Consider the following 16272-nt stretch of genomic DNA (forward strand, 5'->3'; position numbering starts at 1 on the left):
TCACAGAGGGAAAGGGTGTCAGCAGGGCAGCAAGAACCAAAGAGGTAAAAACACTTGCCAGGAGATAAGAGGGACTTGTTACATGATACTGGACAAGGCACCTCTCTGGGCCTTGGTTTCCCCAGCTGGCCTCTAGGGATGTCCAATTGGCCGAGAAAGTGTGGGATTCTGAAACTAGCATGGTCCACCATGACACAGCCAGGTGGAAAACCCCACACTCGGCTTTGCTCAGTGCTCACTGGATAACTGGGACAGGGCAGGGCAGGAAGGTATGCTTCCATTCACCCAGTTATTCATTCAGTCAACAAATGTTTGCTTGGCCCTAACGATGACCAAGACCCTCTCTGGCTCCTAGGGATATGCTGATGAACAGAATAAACTCATCTCCGCCCTTCAATAATTGGATGTGGGCATGAAACACATATTAAGTGGAATGAAAACAAAGAAGCAAGCGCTAGAGAGTGGGGGTGGCAGCTTTGTAGATCCAGGCTGGGGTGGGGAGAACAGGACTTAGAGAGGAGGGGGTGGACAGGAAAGAATTCACACAGTGATGAGCAGTGGAAGCCCAGAGCAGCTCCACAGCAAGGGAGCCTGGGGAAGATTCTCAAGAGGGTCACTCTGGACCCGGGGATGCCACCCTCAGGCAAAACTAGCAGTTACATGAAACGGCAGGAGATCATCACAGGCAGCCTCAATCACACACTCCCTGATGACCCCCCTCTGCCCTCCAGTTCATTACAGCTTCCCACAGATGGTGGCCAACTCAGACAGCACAGGGAGGGCAGTCAGAGGGAGCCAGGGGGATGTCAGGCTAGAGAAAGCAAGTCAGACTTAACTTGAGTCCTGATTTCATTCCAGAAGTCTCACCTACCTGGAGCATCAGGGCTGGACAAGAAAGATCCATCAGTGATGCTCACCAGAGGGAAGGAGGGAAGGGGACAGAAACGGAGCTGATGGGCATGTCCAGTGCTGTGCTAAGCCCCATGTGGGGACACAATGATGAACAGGTCGGGTCCTATCCCCTGTGTACTTGCTCTAGTTTGAGCAATGTGCCAAGAACACTAGTAGGTTTGCCCAGCAGCCAGAAAGTGCAGAGTCCCCACGAAGGTGAGACGATGGGCTGGATGGCCAAAGAAGTGTGAGAAATAGGGTCTTGCTATGTTGCCCAGGCTGGCCTTGAACTCCTGGACTCAAGCGATCCTCCCAAGTAGCTATGACCACAGGCACATGCCACCACATCTGGATGGAAGGCATGACTTCTGCCTGAAGGTGCTAGGAAGGTGCTCTTGGAGAAGGTGGCATTTGAGAACAGATCCAGGAGACAGATGTATGAAGATGAGTGTGGAGGAGAGAGCATACCAGGGGAGGGCACAGCAGGAGCAAATGCAGGGAGACAGGAAGGCCCAGGACACATGGGATGGGATGGAGTGAGGGTTTCTATGCAGCAGGGGTTCTCAACCTCGGCATTGTGGGCTGGATCCATCTTTGGAGGGTCTGTGGTAGGGGGATGCAGCTCTCCTGTGCACAGTAGGATGTTTAGCAGTATCTCTGGCTTGTACTCACTAGAAGCTGCTAGCACCTCCTCCCAGCTTTAATGTCTCCAGACACTGCTAACAGTTCCCCAGAGGGCAAAATCACTCTAGAGTGAGGACCACCAGTCTATAAGAAAGAAGGCAGGAAGGTTGGACGAGACAGAGCATGGCAGGTGCACATGGGGTGCTGGCAGCCTCTAAGCTAGTGGAATGAATGGGATTATTGGTACCACTTCACAGTGACACAAGAATTCGGCTTGTTGATGAGAAAGGAGAAGCTGACCTTACCTCTCAGCCACCCATGCCCTTCTCTCCCAAGGCTCCCCATGAGATCATGCAGAAAAGTCACACTTAAGGATTAGGGCAAAGTGGCAACTATTGTCACCGAAGATGTATGTAGGAAGAGAGCTCTCTTCCCCATTCATTCTCTATTTTGACTCATGCCACCCCACCAGGCAAGGGTCCCTGTGTCAGGACCTGAGTCCCCGATGCTGTGCCTAGTATCCTCTCTGTGTGGGTGATGGAGACTACATTCCTCTGTGTGTGCCTGGGCCAGGGCCAGATGGGAACTCAGAGCAACTAGCTTTGCCAGATCGTTCTCCAGTGGCACAGAGGCTCTTCCTTAGCTGCCTCTTGCTGCTCAAGTGAGCTGGCTCCTGTTTGTTGGGGGCTCTTGCCTCTAGGACATCTGCTGAGTGCAAGGAGCCCTGGAACTCCAGGAAGGAGCTGGTCCAAGTCTGGTTTCCCCATCTCCTGCCACCTCTGCTAGACTGCCACCGCCATGCACAGCGAGACCACCACAGGCTGCTTTATGAGCTGGGAATGGAAGGAGCCTTTTCCACTCACACCTCATTCATCAGAAAGTGCTAGAGTCCAGAAGGGAAGTGAGTGGGGAAAGGGACCACATTTCCTAACTTACAGCCACTGCTGCTGTCTAGGGCTGGCCTCTTAGACTGAAGGCATGGCCTGTTCTGGCCACGGAGAATAGAGAAGGGGATGGAAGACACGGTCCTCCCAGTCCCCATGTCACTGGGCTCTCGAAGCAAGGACAGGATGGAGCCAGGAGACACCACAGCTGTCCAGATGAGAACCAGATGGCCCAGAGAGAGGGCAGCTGTGGTTACAGCTGGGAGCCAAGGCGGAAGCTTGAGCCATGGCACTAGGCCGATGTATCTACTGGACAACCTATCAGCAGTGGCAGATTTTCCTACAAAAGGCAACTGGCTCTTGGCCTGCATTGCCCTCCCATTTCCTGAACACCTGCTATGCACAGGCCCCCATGCTAGGCTCAGTAGGAGAGCAACAAGCCGGATTTGCACACCCTGGTTACTGAGGCACACTCAGGGCTGAAAATAACCAAGCTGAGATAAGCTGAGTGTCTTTGAGCAGAGGGGAGGATTGTCCCTGAAGCTGGGTGCTCTGGGAGGGCTTCCTGGAGTAGGCACAACCACAGTAGCATTTTGGAAGAGAGACTCCAGCTTGAGAAGTCAGAGAGGAGCCCAGCAGCACTGTAAGATGGAGACCCACCAGCTAGGACAGGGTAGTCTGTCCCCCCACAGGTGTTTGGAGAAGTAACTCTTCCCAGCATGGATGAAGAGGGCATAGGATGGAGGGCACCATAACAACAGCCGGAAAAGGGCGGCGCCTGTGGCTCAGTGAGTAGGGCGCCGGCCCCATATGCCGAGGGTGGTGGGTTCAAACCCAGCCCCGGCCAAACTGCAACAACAAAAAAAAAATAGCCGGGCGTTGTGGCGGGCGCCTGTAGTCCCAGCTGCTCGGGAGGCTGAGGCAAGAGAATCGTGTAAGCCCAAGAGTTAGAGGTTGCTGTGAGCCGTGTGACACCACGGCACTCTACCCGAGGGCAGTACAGTGAGACTCTGTCTCTACGGAAAAAAAAAAAAAAAAAAAAACAGCCGGAATGTACTCACTGCCTTCACAGCACCCCCTTACACCTGCAGCACATCCATGCAGGAAAATATTAGACACAGAGAGGTCATTGGCTTGCCAAAGGTCACACAACTAGGAAATTGTAGAGGCAGCAGTAGGACCCAGGTCCCCCTCCCCCAAGCCCATTCCTGCAAGAGCTCTGCTATCCTTGGCCCTGGGTCAGACAGCCCCAGGCTGTCAGCGTGAGACTGGGCGATCACTGTCTATCTCACAAAGAAGGAGGCTGAGGCTGAGATGGGAGACACAGGCCAGAGGCCACTCAGCCAGTGGGCAGTGGAGCTGGGGCCCATTCGGGGCCCTCCCAGCTCTGCAGACAGAGCACATCCATCTGTACAGTTCTCTTTTCTCTCTCTCTCTCTTTTTTTTTTTTTTTGTGTGTGTGTATGTGTGACAGTCTCACTCTATTGCTCCAGGCTAGAGTGCCAAGGCCTAATAGCTCACTGCAACCCCAAACTCGTAGGCTCAAATGACCCCCTTGCCTTAACCTCTTGAGTAGCTGGGACTACAAGCATGTGCCACCTTGCCCAGTTAACTTTTCTATTTTTAGTAGAGACAGGGTCTTAATCTTGCTCAGGCTGGTCTCAAACTCCTGAGCTCAAGCAATCCACCTGCCTCAGCCTCCCAGAGTGGTCTCAAACTCCTGAGCTCAAGCAATCCACCTGCCTCAGCCTCCCAGAGTGGTCTCAAACTCCTGAGCTCAAGCAATCCACCTGCCTCAGCCTCCCAGAGTGCTAGGATTATTGGTGTGAGCCACCATGCCCGGCCACCACACATTTTCTTGAAGGCAGCCTCCCCAGGAGTGGCAAGGCAAGGACAGACACTTCTGGTCATGCCTCATTAACCATGATGGGAGGCACCGACTCCAAGCCAAGGTGCCCCCTGGCTCCAGCAAGCACAACCCTCCAAAACCTCTCTCACCTCCTGCCACATGCCACGAGCTAGGCTGAGGAATGGGAGAGGCAGGTTGGCCTGCCTAGTTCCTGCCTGAAGACCCCGTGTGCTAGCAGGCCCCCTGGGCAAGGCATCAAAATCAAGGTGTACCTTTCGTCCTGGAGGTCCTGGATTCCCGGAGAGCCCAGGCAAGCCTATGTCACCCTGTAAGACACAGACAAGGCAGGTGAGGTGGGGGAAGAGGAGCAGAGACACGCCTTAAGTTGGAAGTGTGAATCCCATGTTTGTTTCTAGATAGGCTTTACTGAGGACTGGAGGCTTCAGAGGAGACTCGGGGCACCGAGTAGGGTGAGAGCAGAAGAGAGGGCAGTGTACGCAGCCCCCTCCCACTCCACTCAGTAGCTCCACTTCACCTCCTTAATATCCTGGGCTACAGTAGAAGATGCCGTGTGGAGAATGGGTTCCAATACTGAAACGTTTGAAAGCCACACTCCAGAGGACATGGGGGCCTCGTCTGTCCCATACCAATCAGCTCTCTCTCTCCTGGTGTTCATTCCTGAGATGCCTTCCCACCACTGGGCATGGTGGTCACCAAGCAAGGGGTATTTCTGCCACCATCCCAAGACCTATGAATAGGCCACACAAGGAGCAGGAGAGAAGCCTGGGCCCCTGGGTCCAGGGACAAATCCCATTCTGTCATTCTGCTGCATGTCCTCCAGCAAACCACCCCTACCTAAGGCCCCTGTTTTCTCATCTGTAAGCTGGGCTCATCTGCCCTGGCTTGTAACGTTAAGATAAGTATCAGATGAGTACACATGTGGACACTGTTTTGGGACTCTGGGTCACCTAGTAAGTGTTTGCTGAATGTAAACACTTAGCAGGGAGGATGTAAAGTAATGAGTTGCCCGTGCCTTCAGGCAATCAAAAGAAGTGGCTACTTCCAGGTCCCAAAGTCAGGAGGCTGAGTTGAGAAGCAGTGGTCTGTTAGGATGGGCCATGTACACAGAAAGCCAGACAGACCTGAGCTTCTAGCGTACGGATGTCTGAGATGCTGAAGCTCTAGGCTTCCCTCTTCCACCTCCTGTTCCACACTCTCTCCAGGGCCCTCACCCAGTCTCTGGGGTAGATGCTTCAGGCATGGATGAAGGCCTCTGGTCAAACTGTTTCTTTCTTTTCCTTGGGCAAACATTCCAGTCTCTTAGACCCTCAGATTGAGGGAGCCCTGATTCTCTAGCTCCTATCTTCCCACCCTCTAGAAATCCACAGATGTGTCTGCTCAAATTAACAAGCTCAGGGAGGCCTTTGAATGTCTGTTAGAAGCTTCCTGAGCAGGTGCTACCCAAGAAGCTTCTGGATGCCCAGAGTCACCTAGCAGGCTCTACAGAAAGCCATGTAGGACAACAGGCAAATGGACGCTCACGAGGGTGTGTCCACAGGCTAAGTCTTCTGCCAGTTTTGTAGGCTGTACGCCAGGAAAAAGGAGCCTGACAGTTAGGTTTGGTGTTGGGAGAGGTTGAAGAAAAAAATCCAAACCACCTCCCGTCTGAGATTTCCCACTGCCATGCCTCTGTCACGCATGGCCTCCGTCAGACAGCACGCCACAGGGCGTAGCGGTTTCACTACTGTCCATTCCCCTCTTCCCTGAGCACTGGGGTCCCTGGAACCTACCTTTGCCCCATCGTGAGCCTTTCCTGGTGAGAGCCCCGGGTCCCCTTTCTGACCCTGAAACAAAAACAATTCCGCTTTGGCCACCGAGTCATCTGGAAAGGATGTCTCCCAACAAATTCTGCTCTACGTCCTGTTCCTCTGCTTAAATCTTTCCCACCCATTCCCCAATGCACGCACCGCCAGAGGGGTCTTCTCCAATTCCATTACCCCCCTGCTATAACACCTTTCTTAGCTCCCCACTCCCTACATGATGACAAAGATGTCCCACGTCTTCTGTAATCTGGCCCCAAACATGCCGTCCAGACTAAACTCTCCTTCCTCAGTCAAGCCACAGAGAAAGCCCCTCTGCTCTACCCCCCACTCATGCCCATCCTTCTGCCAGGCTCTCCCCTGGGCAGTCACCCCCACCCAGGAACCCTCCTCCAATCATCATTAGCTAAACCACAAACACTCTGCAAACGCAGCTGGAATATGCCCTCCCCAACTGATTTGCAGGATTCTGGGCCCGCCACACAGGTGGCAGGTGTTTGCCTGTGCATGTTGCCAGATCATCTCCAGATGTTCCCCTGGGGCTCTCAGGACTTTCTGAGAGATACATCCAAGAGGCACATTGATCCTTCAATTTTCCAGAATGCTGACGTGCATCTCATAACCTGAGACTCGGTGCATTAGTACACTAACATCAGTGTACTGACAGCTCAAAGCACCTACATCTGTGTACGGCCCTCCACAGGTTGCAATACCCAACACATCATTAGATTCCCCCCATAGCCCGATGAAGCAGACAAGAGAAGCATCACTATCCTGTTAACACCGGGGAAACTGGAGCCAGGAGAAGGAAAGGGAATGTCTCAGGCCCCAAACTGGCAGAGCTGAGACAAGAACTCAGGATTTGTGACTCCTAGACCTGTGTTCTAGAATATTCTGTGACCAGATGAGTTATTAGAACAGGCAGTAAATTGGGGAGAAATTGACAAGCAGTGGGTCCTCAGCCAGAGGCAAGCTCTCTTTGTGCCTCGCATATGAGACAGTCCCTATCGCACAGAGCCTTGCTCCTAAGAGCCTGGGGCTCAGGAAAAGGTACCATGGCGTTCTCCAGCCATGTCTGTCACAGGGCCAAGAGTGCTCTAGGCCCCGGCTCCTCCCACTTGGCCAAGCTGGTTAAATTTCTCAGGAAACAGCCTTTTGAAAAGTCAGTCTGCTCTGTTGTCACCTTCTAAGATCTCCTGATCCCTGGGCCTTCCCCTGTTGCCCTGGGCTCCCTCCCCTCTCTGTCTCCACTTCTGCCAGCGTCAGCAGTCCTGGCATGAAGTCCCAGACCTGCCACAGATGCACAGTGGGACCCCAGGCAAGTCATTTCACCTCTCAGAGCCTCAGACTCCTCACCTTAAAAATGGGGGCCACACAGCACATGTATACACACACACACAACAGTTTCCCAGGTTTCCAGGCAAGGAGCCAGTGGGATAATGGCCGTGACACATGGGAGGGGTGGTTTGGCTGACTTTAATTAATTCCCACTTGGTTCTTTTCTTCATCAGAATTCAGATCTTTCAATTCCTGACTAGGTCACTCACTCCCCACCAGAAATCACTGCACTCTGAACCAGAAAGAGTCTCCAAAAGGGAAAGAACAGCCTTTTGCTGCTCACCTCTTGTGTGTAGATACTATGCTAGGCCCACTCTAATGCACCAATGCCTTTGGACCTCATAGCATAGGCCTGTCCCAAGGAAGGATGAAGGTGGGTTCACAGACCCTAACTCACAGCCTGGGCTGGCCCAGTAGGTAAGACTCCCCAGGTTAGGTCTGACTTCCAAGCCCCCATTTGCAAATCATGGAAGCTTCTTCCACATTTCCTCTCCCTTCCTGCAGCTGTCCCAGGCTGAAGGCCCCAGAACCCCAACTCTCTGTGTACCCGGCTCCTCCACATCACTTCTACAGAACCTCACCTCTGAGCTCTGCCTTGCACAGTAGCTTCTCCTCATGGGTACTCTCCACCCTCAGCCACCCAGCTTAATGCCTTTTATGTCTGTGATGCAAGGCCAGGCCCAGGGCTACCAAGGATTCCAATGGCCAAAAAAGGACAGCAACTCTTCCTCACCCCGCCCTTGCCCACCTCAGTCTGCAACTGACAGAGGAGTTGGGCTTAAAAACCTTTCTCCTGGTGGGCCTTTGTGTATCCAATTATGTCATTTAATAAAATGGGGAAACTGAGACTGAAAGAGATAATAGACTTGCTCCCTTGCCTGAAGTCCCTACCTGGCATTTTAGTTCTTCATGGACTTCTCTGTCTGCATTCTCAGCAGCCAGAACAGTGCTGGGGGTGGGATCTTGCTGTGAGTATAATATTAACAAGTACAGATATTTATCAAACATTTGCTATAAGCCAAGTCTCCAGATGAACAGAACCCAGGGAATACTACAGTGAGGAAAAGACATGGGGCACTCGCAAGGGAGAAACCAGCAGGACTGGTTATGATAATTGGCACTAACATTCACTTATTTAATCTTCCAAACTTTTAAGGAACAACCACCACTACCCTCATTTTATAGAAAAGGACACTAAAGAACAAGAATAAGTCACTTGTCCAAGGTCATGTAATCAGTAGTGGGATTTAGACTTGGACAGTATGGTTGCAGAGCCCTACTTGTAACCAAGCTTGTTACATTTTAATTGCAGCAGATAAAAGAACTAGAACCCTGGGAAAAGTTGAGGACAAGAGGGAGCTGGGGAGCACTTCACTTAGACTGAAGGAAAATCCCTGAAGGGAGTGTCAGCCAGGCGGAGGCTGGAAGATGGAGGACGAGCCAGAAAAAAATACTCAAGGTACCCTAGTCAGGTAAAGGGATGACTTCTGGGATAGAGAAGCCTATGTGTCTTCCCAGCCAGACTCTGACAAATCCCCCGATGAGAGATATAAGGCATTTACAAAGTCTAAGTAATCATTTACATCTGGTTGCCAGACCCAGCTCTCCAGCCAACAAGGCAGTTTGACCTCAAGCAAGCCACTTTCCCTCTCTGCACAGGAGACTAGTTAAAAGAGCTATGTGGGACTACAGGACAGATGGGAACCTTGAGAGCTAAGAACGCAGCAGGAATGGGAACTTTATTGTGCTGCTTTCCTGCAGTGGGTTGGGAGGTGGAGAGAATAGAAGAAGGCTTGGGTGGCTGAGGCCCAGAGAGGAACTGAGACAAAGGAGGACTCAATCACCAGGGGTTGGGAAACTGGGCTAGACGCCCCCTATGTAAATCATCTCTGATCTCAAATACCCAATACAGGACCTGGGGCCCAGGGAAGGCATCATAAACTATTTCACAAATGAGCAAATAGGTGAACGGAGTCTCAAAGAGATGACACGAGGACTAGGGTAGAGTCAGATCTGATTTTAGTCCCAGAATTTCCTCTGAAGATTCACTGGGTCTCCCATTATAACCACTATTTCATGGGTCTACAAGTTCTGGCCAATGCAATAAGACAGGAAAAAGAAATACAAACTACTAACCTTAGAGGAAAAGGAGACAAGAATATGTTCTTTTCTTGCACACAGTGTGAGTGCTTATTCTCCTGATAAAAAATCCAGGAGAACTAACCTAAATACTATTAGAATGAATAAGATAAGTCAGTAAGGGGGATGGTTGTAAATAAAACACAAAGGGCAAAAAGTACAAAAAATCAGATTTCTTCAGTAGCTAAGAACAAGCTAGAAAAAAATATGATGAGGAAGAATATTCCACTTGTAATAACAAAAAAAGTATAAAATTTCTAAGTACAAACTTAATAAGAAATGTACAGGACTTATGCACTAAAAATTAAAAGTTTACTAAGAGACATCATAAAAATTCAAACAAATAAGAAGACACGGCATGTTCGTAGACAGGAAAACTTAATGTTTTAAAGATGATAATTCTTCACACATGTGTAATATAGATATTTCATACAATGCCAGTAATAATCCCAAGGGTTTTTTTTATTTTTTAAGGAAATAGTTAAGATAGGCACAAAGTTCATCTGACAGAATAGTCAGAAGTATTTTAAAAGAAGAGAGGAAAGGCAAATAGTGTAAAGATAGTAAATGTCACACAGAACAGTATTTTACTAGCATAAAAATAAACAATGAAGCATAATAGAACAGCCTGTAATAGAAACTCTTGTCTATCATATAATAATCAGTGGATAAAGATTGTTTAATAAATACAGTTACCTATTGTGGGGAAAATAATGTTAGAACCCAAGTTCATATCCATCCTCTCATCACGATTAATTCCAGATGCTTTAACATTTTTAAGAGTACAAACGATATTATGAAATGACAAGGTATATACCTGAATAGTTCTTTGATCTTAAAATGGGAAAAACATTGTATGTATAAAAGCAAAGTTAGAAACCATATGTTTACGGATCAGTAGAGCCCTGTCCAAATCGTGACATGCAAGGGCTGTCCGGAAAGTATCCAGCCATGTGCTACGAAAAAATAGAGGCGTGTATGGCTGGATATTTTCCAGACAGCCCGTGTATCGAAAAAAAAAAGATAACACTTCCATTGGTTAAAATCATCATAAACATTATTAAGAGTCAAATGACAAACTAGAAAATATTCGTAAGGTAAGTGACGCCTTAATGACTTTAATATATAAATATAATTTTTACAAATCACTAAGAAAGGATAACACTATAACCCCCCCCCCCAAATAAACCAATTCATAAGTGGTGAAGTGCAAATGGAAAACAGATGTAAGAAAAACATCTCATAGAAGGTCAATGAAATAAAGTAAAAACAGTAATGAATTATCTTCTTTTTAAAAATCTCTTCTAATGCAGCTGGGCACAGTGGCTCACCCCTGTAATCTCAGCACTCTGGGAGGCCAAAGAGGGTGGTTTGGTTGAGCTCAAGAGTTTGAGACCAGCCTGAGCAAGAATGAGACTCCGTCTCTAAAAATACCCAGGCGTTGTGGCTGGCACCTGTAGTCCCAGCTATTTGGGAGGCTGAGGCTAGAGGATCGTTTGAGCCCTAGAGTTTGAGGTTGTTGTGAGCTATGATGCCACAGCACTCTACCAAGGGTGACAAAGTAAGACTCTGCCTTGAAAAACAACAATTCCTCTAATGCTAGCAACCGCATGAATTGGTTCAACCTTTCTAGAGGTAATTGCTAATAAAATAATAGCTAAATATTCATGTGTGTACAACCTCATGTAAATCATTTCCACATATGTATGTATCAATGTCTATGTATACACATAATATATCTTGGTATATGTCCTGACATATATATACATAAATACACACACACATATACTGCTTAATCCTCACAATAATCATCTCCACTGAAAGCCTTTTCAGCTCTTCCTGTTGCCCTTTGGATAAAGTCTAAAAATCTTACCACCAACTACCAGGCCTGCTGCCCTCCCTAATCTCCTCTAGCCCTTTTGCCTGGTCATTTGCTACACTTCAGACCTCAGTTCAATTCCCCACCCTCTGCGAAGCGTCCCTCCCTTCCTGGACCAGATCAAACCTCACATTGGGGGGTCTCTGGGCAGCCCAGGCCTCTAGCAGGGAGCCCTAGAGCCATAATCAAGGTGTGAGTCGGCATTTGTCAGTGTGGTTGACTTGTTCTTTCTCAGTCCCCTGTGCATTCCCCAAGGGCAGGGACTGTGCCTTGTCTGTGGCTGATAGTCCCAGTCCTTCACATGTGCTGATACCTGACCCTTCTGCCACGCCTGCCACAGGCCAGCCCTGCTCTAAGCTACTCCTCTCCATTATCTGGGGAGGCAGCTCCTCTTACTACCCCATTTTCCAGAAGAGAATACTCATGATGCATAGGGAGTTCAAATAATTTGCCCAGAGTGACAGAACTAGGAGATAACAAAGCCGGGATGTGAACTTGGGCCACTGGGCTCCCAGAGTCTGTGCCCTTAATCGCTGTGCTTTTCTGAAGCAACAAATATAGGTCGATTGGGCAAATGATTCAACCCAGTGACTCAACCCTGGGCCTCTGAGGTCAGCCAAAACAATCCTCCCAGGGTTCTGGCTTCTCTGCCCTGTTCTCAAAGCCTTGGCTCTCAACTCTCAGGAGCTAAGGAGCCCTCTTCTTGCCAGACTTGGGATGGGATATGTAAGTCTATGGTATGTGGGCAGGAGGAGGTACAGGGGGTGAGGCCTGGCTCTGGCCTGTACCTGCTAGGGCACCCTGACACATAATCCCACAGCCAAACCCAAGGGTCCGAAATACAACCTGCTCACTACTGAGTGCATGGCCCAGGCAATAGCCCATGGCCCTTTGGACTTTCACTCCTCTACGCCCTTGGGAGGGAGGAGGTCTCTCACCTCTGCTTTCTTTCTTTCTTGATCTTCCTCAACAAGGGTGTCTCTCCCACCCTTGAGTCTGGCAGGGGGATCTTTCTCCCACAAACCACAGATCCTGGGGGCCTGCAGGGGTGACTGCACAGGCTGATCAGAGGAGAGCAAGCTCCGCGCCCCAGGGCAGGCCACAGCAGGTGCTCAGCACACATCTGTTGCCTGGAGGTGGGTGAAGAGGTAGGTGGCCCCAGAGCGTGCTCTGGAAGCCGACACTACCCTGGAAGAGGAGGAGCTGGGACGGGTCTGGGGGAGGCCACCCCTACAGTCCCACCAGGTTACCTCCCAAGCCCAGAGGGGATCTGGCGAACAGTGAGGACTCTCTGCCAAGGATCCCACCCACTCACGTGGAGGCACTGCTTTCTCGCTCTATCTCAGCCAAGTCCTGAATTCCACCAGGGAGAGCTCCTGCTTTAACCATGTCCTGCCCATGCCACAGATCAGCGTGGGGCTCAGGCTCAGTAACCTGGACATCCCACCCAAACAGCCTGCCTTGGGGCAACCTTTGCTCACCCCTGGGCTCAGGGCCTAGTGTCCAGGCAAAAGAGCATGACATTTCCCCTTGGTGTTTTACACAAATCCTGATAGGAGAAGTAGTTTTAGATTCTAGTATGTTTTCTGGAACCCACCAGTGGTGATTGTTATGCACAGAAGCAGGTGGGAGTCCAGTCCATGGGGACCCGGATACACAATTCCCAACTCTGTGTGGTGGCGGGAAGACTTGCTTGCTGGAGATAAGCCTCAGGAGCCACACCCAGAGTATTTTCAAAATGGGGGAGAAGCGGCTGGGGGGGTCCCCTTCCTGCCATGGCGCATCTGTTAGCAGGACAGGGGTGTGCCACCATGGCCCGCACTGAGGTCCGGCATAACTCTGAGGGTAAATAGGGCCAGCAAGGAACAGGAGTAGTAGCTGATGGGCCATCTGCTGCTCTGGGAGCAGGAGCTCAGACTAGGGGTGGGGGAAAACATCCCAAAGCAGCATTTTAAAGTACCCACGGACTCTGCAAAGCACAAGTTTCCAAAGGATTTCTTCTCCCTAGGAGGTTCCGCTCCATTTCCTAGCCAGTGTCTTAATCTGCCTATACCTCAGTTTCCTCATCTGTAAATGGGTACAGTATCTCTGCCCATCTCCTTAGGGCTTTGTGGGGATCAGATGAGGTAAGCTACATCAAGTGCATGCGTGGTGCCTGGCACACGGGAAGGGACCCGTACATGGCAGCTGCCATCATCAGTGTGCATCTTGCTAAAACCCACAGCACCCCTGGGCAGCTGCTGTGAGCCCCTCAAGGTCTTCTAAGGAGGGGCCCAGCCCAGCCCTGACTGAAGGGTCACAGTCCTAGAGGAGCTGAAGCTGGTGTTCCTGCAGCTTTGTGCAAAGCCTCTGCACAGAAGACTCTGGCGCCACATGTCCATATATCTGGGGCTACCCATGTGCAAACTTTGTCCAAAGATCACAGACAAGCTGATAGTCCAGAAGGAGCCCTGCTCTGGAGCCAGGAGAGCTGGGCCTCAGAAGCCACTCAGCTGTTCACTCCATGTGGCCTGGAGCCAGTCGGTTAATGGCTTTCCTTAAGTCATGCACCTTTGCAGCTGGGTTTGGGCCTAGGCCAATCAAAGCCCAGGGATGCTCTTGACCCGGTTACCCTACAGAAGACACAGGCCCTCTATGACCCTCCCAGCTCCTTGGGCACAGTTGCTGTTGTCTTAGCTTCTGTGACTTTGCATACTCCTTCCCCTCGTCACATCTCTCTAGTCGTACCCCAGCCTCCTTTGTCCCACGACCTAGATGTGGCTGGCCCTGGCACTCCTCTGAGCTTCTCACTTCCAGTACAGAACCCCTGACAACTTTGCCTTCTGCTGGAACTCCAGGAATTGAGGAGCTTAGCGGTTGGAGTATCCGCGTCACCAGAGCACCAGCCACTAAGATCTCATTAATCACTGACTGGAGTATTCCTAGAAGGCTCCCAGGGGGAGGTAGCATCTCTGTGCCGGCTACCTACACTCTCCCACCTCCAGCTTTAGAGAGCTCCTGAGTTCCAGAATGCCTGGTCATGAACAATGTCCACCTGGCTGCTGCAGGTTCCCACATACAAAGTCTTACTACTCCTGGGTTCTTAGCTCAGTCACTGAGGCTGAAGCCAGGGAGCCACTGTCTCCTTGTACCCACTGCCATCCTCTCTACCTCTCTATCTCACCCCCTCCCACACCCTAAGGGCCCAGGCTGGACTCCCCTCTCCCCCACGTCACCCTGGTCTCCTTGGCTCTGGGCCCCACCCTCCAATTCATCCTCCTTGTGGCATCCAGTGATTTTTCCATGTCCTTCCTCAGGGTGCATCTTACAACCCAGTAAACCTCATGTCCTTAGTCTGACATTCAAGGCCCTCTCTATTTAGCAAATCACTCTCCTTCCAGGCTCTAGGTTCTAGCTGCCCTTTCTCCCACAATTTCCCAACCAGAAACTGAACCCAGGACTCCCTGCCATGTCTCCAGGCCTGGTAGGTGACCTAACCCTGGGAAGGCGCTCCAGGGGTTCTCCCACTGGAAGCCCCTGGGAAACACCCCAAGCAAGGCCCCAGCACCCAAACCCACTCCACAGCCAGAGCTCCAGTAAATACTCACTTTGGCTCCAGGAGGGCCAGGGAGACCTGGATTTCCATAAGGCCCAGGAGGACCCTAAAAGGAAAAAGAAACAAAAACAAAAAGGTGACAGAAAATAGGGGCCATCCGCTTCTGACTGCAACACCCAGCATATTCTCTCCACCCACTGGTTTAGGGTCACCTCTCCAAGCCAAGTCTTAGCAGCACCATCATGGCTACAAATCTACTCTCCGGAGTGTCCCCTGCACAAGGCACTTTCCATGTGCCATCTCATCTCATCCGACTAACCCACAAAGTAGATGCCACCATTATTCCCATTTTAAAGATGAAGAAGATGATGCTCACAGAGGTTTGTACCTGCCCCAGGTCACCCAGCTGCTAAGAAGCAGAGCTGGACTTTGACTTCAGATGTCTGGCCCCTGAATTTGGCCACCTCTTCCTTAGTCTGGTCCCATCAGCCCTTCCTGGCTTCCTTGGGCTCAAACCACACTTAGCTATTGATTTCTGTCCAGCATGCCTGGTACTTTCTCTCTTTGCCACCTCTCCCACACTGTTCCAGCCATCCAGATGCCTTCCCATCCAGCTCCTCTGGCTGAAACCTAATCCAACCTTCAAGGCCTGATTCAAATGCCACCTCTTCCAGGGAAACGTCTAGGACTTCCTCCAGGCTCAAATGGCCTTTTTACCTTTGGGACGCCAAATGGACTTCTCTTTGAGCCTTTGGAGTTGAAAGCTCAAGGAAGGGTACACTTGACCTCTTGGGAACAAGATGCACTCCTCCTGCGGCTACAGCATGTTGTCAGAGCTCTCCCTTAGGCTCCTACAAGCTCCAAGCTTGCAAGGTCCTCCCAGAGACCATGGAGCAGCTGGGAAGACGGGACCCAGAGAGTGTGAGAGACTTGGTCAAGGTCACACGGGAGAGTCATAGCCAAGAAAGATCAGCATCCTGGGCTTGGTAGCTTCAAGTCCAGAGCTTGTTCATGGCACTGGGTTTTCCCAGGCTGTATCTGAATCCTCCTACAACAGATGGGCCCTGTTATGTCCACTTTCTCCAGCAAGGGTGCTGGGCTACAGTCTTCCAGCCAAAACAGAAACAGAGCCCTGAGAGTCAGGTAACACTCAAAGGTCCTTTTGCAGCAGGAATAATCCGGGGCACGAGGGGTGGGGAGAAGCACCCCAAGGAGTCTACTGGTCTTCCACCCCACCAGCTAGACATGCTGCCCTCACCCGTGTCCCTCTTGACTCATCAGGCTATCTGTATATGAACCGTTTCCTTTTTCCC

General features: G+C 50.7%; 1 protein-coding gene across 5 annotated transcripts in view; it reads right to left on the bottom strand.

The window, feature by feature from the left end:
* COL27A1 (collagen type XXVII alpha 1 chain) overlaps positions 1-16272 on the bottom strand; it is a 137319-nt gene that overhangs the window by 97327 nt on the left and 23720 nt on the right. For all 5 annotated transcript variants that reach the window (XR_008374901.1, XM_053564874.1, XM_053564883.1 and 2 more), the window contains 3 exons: positions 15012-15065; positions 6039-6092; positions 4521-4574 (listed from right to left, as the gene is read on the bottom strand). Coding sequence is in view for 4 of the 5 variants with exons in the window: in XM_053564874.1 (XP_053420849.1) it covers positions 4521-4574; positions 6039-6092; positions 15012-15065 (162 nt within the window). In the remaining variant the exon portion in view is untranslated. The remainder of the gene's footprint in view (positions 1-4520; positions 4575-6038; positions 6093-15011; positions 15066-16272) is intronic.

The sequence above is a fragment of the Nycticebus coucang genome, chromosome 2 (genome assembly GCF_027406575.1).
Source record: "Nycticebus coucang isolate mNycCou1 chromosome 2, mNycCou1.pri, whole genome shotgun sequence".
In the NCBI taxonomy this organism is placed as follows: Eukaryota; Metazoa; Chordata; class Mammalia; order Primates; family Lorisidae; genus Nycticebus; species Nycticebus coucang.